Source organism: Sorex araneus, chromosome 2 (genome assembly GCF_027595985.1).
Source record: "Sorex araneus isolate mSorAra2 chromosome 2, mSorAra2.pri, whole genome shotgun sequence".
Lineage (NCBI taxonomy): Eukaryota > Metazoa > Chordata > Mammalia > Eulipotyphla > Soricidae > Sorex > Sorex araneus.
This window is the reverse complement of record NC_073303.1, coordinates 262,355,055-262,361,562: the sequence shown is the minus strand read 5'-3', so window position 1 is coordinate 262,361,562 and position 6,508 is coordinate 262,355,055. Positions and strand designations below refer to the sequence as shown.

General features: G+C 65.4%; 1 protein-coding gene across 1 annotated transcript; it reads left to right on the top strand.

Moving 5' to 3' along the window:
• The first annotated feature begins 3,309 nt into the window (after positions 1-3,309).
• Positions 3,310-6,305, top strand: HAND1 (heart and neural crest derivatives expressed 1). Its single transcript, XM_004611492.2, has 2 exons — positions 3,310-3,786; positions 6,201-6,305. The coding sequence occupies exons 1-2, from the start codon at positions 3,310-3,312 to the stop codon at positions 6,303-6,305; spliced, it is 582 nt and encodes a 193-aa protein (XP_004611549.1).
• The last annotated feature ends 203 nt before the right edge of the window (positions 6,306-6,508 follow it).

Here is a 6,508-nt window from a genome sequence, read left to right as displayed (position 1 = left end):
GGGGAGCCACCGGACCCGGGCGCCGAGCGGAGCCTTCCCGGCGAGAGCGGCCCTTCCCGGCGCGGAGCGCGCGGCCCGACACTCACCGCCCGAAACTGCCCGGAAACGGCCTGATTGGGCGAAAGCGCCGCGAGTGCAGTCCACCTGCCCAGGCCGCGCGCGCCGGACACGGGGGTGGACACGCGCGCGCCGCCCGGAGCCGCTGCGGGACGTGGCAGTGCGGGCCGCGATGTCTTTGGCTTTTCTTTCTCTTTTTTTCTTTCTTTCTTTCTTTTTTTTTTTTGATTTACGACCGCCGCGCCCCATAAGCGCGCCCATAAATTTGGGTGTCGTTTTCACCAAAACTCTGAGTTACGATTTTTCACATAAATCCGTTTCTCCATCAGACGAGCTGTCTAGGCCGGACGCCTGGCGGAGAGCCGTCAACACGCGCGGACGAACGCACCGGGGCAGCTCGGGCGACAGAGACTCTGTAAACACGCTGTCATCTCCCGCTTTCGGGAGGAACGCGGGCGCTCGGAGATGTTTAATTGTCTCCTGAATCCTCAGGTCCGGCCGGCCAGGGCCGCCGGCGGGAAGACACGGGAAATATTCTTTTTCCATGACTGTGATTTACATTACTCTCACCACTGGGCAGCAAGGCATTGCCTTAAATAGATTTTATATTTTTGGAGGCTGCTAACAACTCGGAGTGTATGTATTCTCCCGCCCTCCCCAGCGCCCTTTTTCTCTTTGTTTCTTTCTCTTTTTGTTTTGTTTTGTTCAACCATACCTGGCAGTCAGCTCAGCACTGGCTCTGCACTCAGGGGTCACTCCTGGCAGGGATTGGGGAACTGTATGGGATGTCGGGATCGAACCCGGGTCTGCCGCATGCAAGACAAACACTATTGCTCCAGCCCTCTGGTTTTCTTAAGAGGACGCTTGGGCTTGTGTGAGGGGAACTGCCTCCTGTGGCCCCAACCTTTGCTTTGCCACCTGTAACATGGGGCCCCTGAACGGAGCCAGAGCCCCAACTTAGAACACGTCCGGGGAACTCTCCACACAGTGCCCGGTAGGGCACGGCGGGAGAGCAGATCCGAGCGGCTCCAGTGGTTCCCCTGATCAGACCCTTCCCATTAAGGGGGTGGGGAGAGAGAGCCCCTTCCTGACCTGGGGTTCCCCATCTCCCTGAAGGGGCTGGGGCGCCAGAGGCCTCCGTCCACCTTGGACGGGCTGGAAAGCCCTGGAAACATGGGATTTCGGTGTTTGATTTTAGCTGCACAGAGAAATGTTTAAGGGATTTGTCCACTCAAGCTCACGAAGTCCCCCACACCGGTGATTTATGGCGCGTTACCGCTGCTCCCCCCAAGACAGCGAGAATATTTTACACGGCGCTAATATAAACAGGCGGCCAGCCGGCTTTTTATGGAGTTCCTGTAATTACGCGGGCCTGACAGCCGCCTGATTTAGGGCCCTATTTAGATAAGGGGTCCGGTGAGGGGCCGGAGAGCATTGCTGCTGGCGTCAAGGTCACAGCACGGCAGGACCTGCAGGGACGGGCTTGGTCCAGGTCCGAGGGCCCCGTGGGAGGAGGTGACCGCCTCGGGCAGCGGGCCCTTGTACACTCCACCTCCAGCCCCTAGGGCGAGTGTGAGCCGGTCAGAGGAGCAAGCAGGAGGGGGTGGGAGACAGGGAGGTGCCACCAGACGGCCCCCGCTGGGCCACCAGCTGCCCTCCATCCCTCCGGGCCAGGGCAAGCCAGGCCGGCTGAGCTCCCCCACCAGGCTCACTGGGGAGGGGCAGCAGAGCCGGGGGTCAGGCGGAGGTGCAGGCAAGTGTCCCCACAGCATCCCTGACCTGAAGTCCAAACCATGTCCCCTCACGGCCTCTGCCTGGCCACGCCAACCCAGCAGTGGGGGAGAGCCAGTCAGCCCCTGCAGGGGTGGGAGGGTCCCTGTCTCCCCCAGCCCACCCTGAGCCAGCCTGTGGGGACCCTGTATGCCCCCAACTCCATTGTGGAAATGGGGAGCCCAAGCCTGCAGGGGGGCCAGGGCAGCTGGCTGGAGCACATCACTCTAACCGACCTGGCTGCCCAAGCACAGGGCTCTCGGGGACTGTGACCGGCGCTGAAGTGCAGCCCCCAGCTGGGCGTCCAGCTGCAAATACAGGGGGTCCAGCCTGTCCAGGAGAATACAGGCGCTGGGGAGCCCTGGGGCGTGGGGCACGGCTGGGGTCTGTGCCTGGGGGACAGGGCCAGGGGCTGACCAGGGCTGTGGGCCCCCAGCTCTGCCCTTCTCATCTGCAGAGAATGGGGGACTGGGGGACTGAGAGCTGGGGTGCAGGCAGGAGCACAGACTGGGTGGGGCCCTGTGCACACAGGCACACCTGGATACACCTGCGGGGCGCACCTGTGCGTACCTGTGGGGAGCATGTACCTGTGGGGAGCACCTGGATATACCTGTGGGGCGCACCTGTGTGCACCTGTGGGTCACACCTGAATATACCTGTGTGGCACACCTGGATATACCTGGGGGGCGCACCTGTGTGTACCTGTCACGCGCGCCGTGTGGGGTGTGCTCCCGTGGCTGCTGTGGGACCAGCCTGGGCGCCTGAGGCTCCTCTCCTCGCAGTAAGCGCCGGCGAGTCCGGGCCACTGGCCACTGCAGGGCCCCGCGCCCCTGCGGAGGGAGCCGGGCTGGGCCGGCCCCAGAGCAGCTGGCGCCAGGCGCAGGGAGAGGCGCGCCCGGCCGCCCCAGGCAGGAACCCCGGCTCCCCTCCCCGGCGCCCGGCCCTGGCCCTCCGCTGTCCGGGGCGCTTCCCCGACGCGGCCCCAGCGTCGCGCCTCTGCTGCGCGTCCCGCCCGAGGTCCGCGGGCGGCGCTGGCCCAGGTGGGCGGGCGTAGCGCCCAGGTGTGAGGGCGGCGGCGCGAGGCGCCAACCCCCCGCGGACCTCAGCGGCGGGAGGGACCCCAGGGCAGGGGACCCCGGGCATCGCGCCCCGCTCCGCCCCCTCCCCGCGGGCTGGGGCCGGGCAGCCCGGGCCAACAGGGGCCATTTGGCCGGGCCGGGGACCGCGGCGTCTGAATCCCGGGCCTCAGTTTCCCTCCCCGTCAAAATGGGGGTGGGGCGGACTTGCGAGGAGGCCGCCTGCACCGCCGCTTCCCTCCCGAGGAGGGGCGCGGTGGGGGTCCCCGCCCCCCGGCCCCGCGCCATTGGCGGGGCGCGGGCTGACATCAAAGCCGCGGCCGTATAAAGCCCGTCCCGGGAGGCGCCGGGTCTGGCTCCCCGACGCGTCGGGGCGCACGGGGCGGCGCGGGCCGCGCGCTCCAACATGAGCCTCGTGGGCAGCTACGCGCACCACCACCACCCGCACCCCGCGCTCCCCGCGCTCCACGACCCCTTCCTCTTCGGCCCCGCCGCGCGCTGCCACCAGGAGCGACCCTACTTCCAGGGCTGGTTGCTGGGCCCGGCCGACGCCCCGCCGCCCCCAGCCGCCGCGGCCTACGGGGACCCCCGGGCCGCGCCCAGCCCCGCGCGCCTGGGCCGCCGCAAGGGCGCGGGGCCCCGCAAGGAGCGGCGCCGCACCGAGAGCATCAACAGCGCCTTCGCCGAGCTGCGCGAGTGCATCCCCAACGTGCCCGCCGACACCAAGCTCTCCAAGATCAAGACGCTGCGCCTGGCCACCAGCTACATCGCCTACCTAATGGACGTGCTCGCCAAGGACGCGCAGGCCGGCGACCCCGAGGCCTTCAAGGCCGAGCTCAAGAAGGCGGACGGCGGCCGCGAGAGCAAGCGGAAACGCGAACTGGTGAGTGCCCGGCCTGCGCCCGCGGGGCGCTGGGGGCTGGAGACGTGGGTTCAGTCCCCGGTAACTAGGAACCCTCGTGTTTTAGGGGCTGAGAGTAAATAATCTTTCCAGAGTGATCCGGAGGGCGTGAGAGCAGGACCAGGGGCCCAGGACAACACTGCAGCCGGGAGGGCGCTGGCCTGACCCGGGCACCCCACATGGTCCCCCAGCACAGAGCCAGAAGTGACCTCTGAGCACCGCGGGGTGTGGGCCTATAAGCAAACAGAAGAAAGTACAGAGAGACAGCGCAGGGGGTGAGGCTCTGGGTCTGACCCCCAGTACCACACAGGGTCCCGGCACTGCCAGGAGTGAGGCCTGTGCACCACCAGCTATGGGCCAACTCTAGAAGAAAGGAAGGGAGAGAGCAGAGAGGGAGAAGAGAGAGGAGAAACAGAAGAGAGGGAGGAAGGGAGAAACAGAGGAGAGAGAGACAGGGAGAGAGGGAGGAGAGAGAGAGGGTGAGAAGGAGAAAGGGAGAGGAGAGAGGGGGAGAGAGGGACAGAAAGAAAGGGAGAGGAGAGAAAAAAAGAGAGGAAGAGAGGAGAGAGGGAGAGAGAGAGGAGAGAGAGACAAGAGAGGGAGAGATGGGGCTGGAGTGATAGCACAGCAGGGAGGGTGTTTACCTTGCACGAGGCCAACCCGGGTTCAATCCCAGGCATCCAGTATGGTTCCTGAGCACCGCCAGGAATAATTCCCGAGTGCAGAGCCAGGAGTAACCCCTGAGCATCGCTGGATCACTGGGTGTGACCCAAAAGGAAATAAATAAATAAATAAATGAGAGAGAGAGGGAAAGAGGAGAGAGGAAGGGAGAGAAGAGAGGGACAGAGAGAGGGAGAGGGGACAGAGGGAGAGAGAACAGAGGGAGAGAGAGGGGGAGAGAGAAAAGGAGCAGAGAGAGACAAGAGAGGAAGAGAGAGGGAGGGAGAGAGAGGGAGAGGGGGAGAGAGAGAGAGAGAGAGACAGAGAGAGAGAGGGGGGGGGCTGGAGCAATAGCACAGCCAGTAGGGCGTTTGCCTTGCACACGGCCAACCCAGGTTCAGTTCCCAGCATCCCATCCCATATGGTCCCTGAGCATTGCTGGGTGTTACCCAAAGAAGAAAGAAGAAAAAAAAAAAACAAGAGAGGGAGTGTGGGGGGAGAATTTGTCAGCACAGTATAGCTTTCTGCTCCCACTCTGGTGCTCCTGGAGAGCAGGTAAAGAGCGGAAGGAAAGAGGGCATGGGGGGGCACCGAGCTATCGTCCAGCAGGTAGAGTGTTTTTGCCTGGCCCGTGGCTGACCCGTTTCATCCCATTATGGTTGCCAGAGTGATTCCTAAGTGCAGAGCCAAGAGCAGCCACTGAGCACTGCCAGGTGTGTGCCCCTCCCTGGGCAAAAAGAAAAAAAAAGTGGGGGGGGAAGGCAAGAAAAGGAAATAAAGAAGGGGCGGCCAGGCCAGAGCGGGGCTGGGTGGCTGCTCGTGTGCTGGGGCCGCCCCGACCTGTCTTCTGGGCGAGGGAACGGGCGAGGGAACGGAAGGCTGGGCGGGCACAGAAGATCAGCTCCCACCCTCCCGACAAAGAGCCAGGGCCTGGGACCCTCAGGCTTTGTGGGTCTTTGAAGGAGCCGGGAGCAGAGCAGGGAGCAGGCAGTGGGGACTGAGGCAGGGAGAGCCTCTCCCGGCACCCCCCACACACACACACCCTGCTATCCTCAGCCCCCACGGGGGAAGTGGGGAGACCTCGGGGGAGGGGGCGTGCGCCAGTCTCCCCTGAGGCCGGAGCATAGGCGGCGGGAAGGTGCCCCATATGGTCCCCCAGCACTGCCAGGGATGAACCCTGAGTGCAGAACCAGGCGAGTGTGGCCCCCAACGAAAACAAGACAAAGCAGCCTCCCCCGGGCCTTGGGTGAGGAGTCACCAACCTCCATGCACCCGGGTCCTCCCGAGAAGGAGCCAAGGGCCCAGGGGTGGGGAGCCCTCCCCAGGCGAGGAGGACCCGCAGGGAGAGCACTGGGGAGCGGGCAGCATGAAGTCACCGAGTGCCCCAGTGTCCTGGCCCCGCAGGAACCAGAGAGAAAATCCCCCAGACCTGACCGCCGGCCTCAGCAGCCGCCCCGTGCCAGGAGCGCAAGGCGGGTCCCACCGATGGTGCGCCCACGGGACCCACCGCTTACTGCCGGTCTGGTTTCTCTGAGGCCCCGCGGTGCTGGGGCCAGACGCTGGGGGCCGGCTCCAGGGTGTGAGGGGCAGCGGGCAGTGCCCGCTCGCTCCAGCCTCCCTTTCCGTTTGCTCCTTGAGCTTGGTGCTCAGTCAGAGACCCCCGCCCCACCCCCGCCTTCCCGCTCCTGCCACCGAGACTCAGCCTCTCTGTCTTCTCTCGGCAGCCGCCGCCGCAGCCGCGCCACGAAGGCTTCCCCGCCGGCCTGGGCCCCGGGGAGAAGCGGCTCAAGGGCCGCACGGGCTGGCCTCAGCAGGTCTGGGCGCTGGAGCTCAACCAGTGAGCCCGACGCGAGCGGCGAGAGCCCGTCCACGCTCGGATCACACGTGCAATGTCAGGAGGAGTTCCTAGCAGGACAGGGGGCCGCGTCCCGGGCTCCCTCCCTGCCCCTCGAGCCCGGACCCTGGAGCGCTCGGGCCGCACCCACACCCCGGCTGGGGCGAATTCAGCCGCCGCCGCCCACTTCCTCCCCTTGGCTCCAGCACC

Excerpts from the sequence above, each read along its gene's own strand:
- HAND1 (XM_004611492.2), top strand. The coding sequence starts at position 3,310 with ATGAGCCTCGTGGGCAGCTACGCGCACCACCACCACCCGCACCCCGCG. Across the intron at positions 3,787-6,200 it reads GCAAGCGGAAACGCGAACTG|CCGCGCCACGAAGGCTTCCC; the intron begins GTGAGTGCCCGG and ends CCGCCGCCGCAG.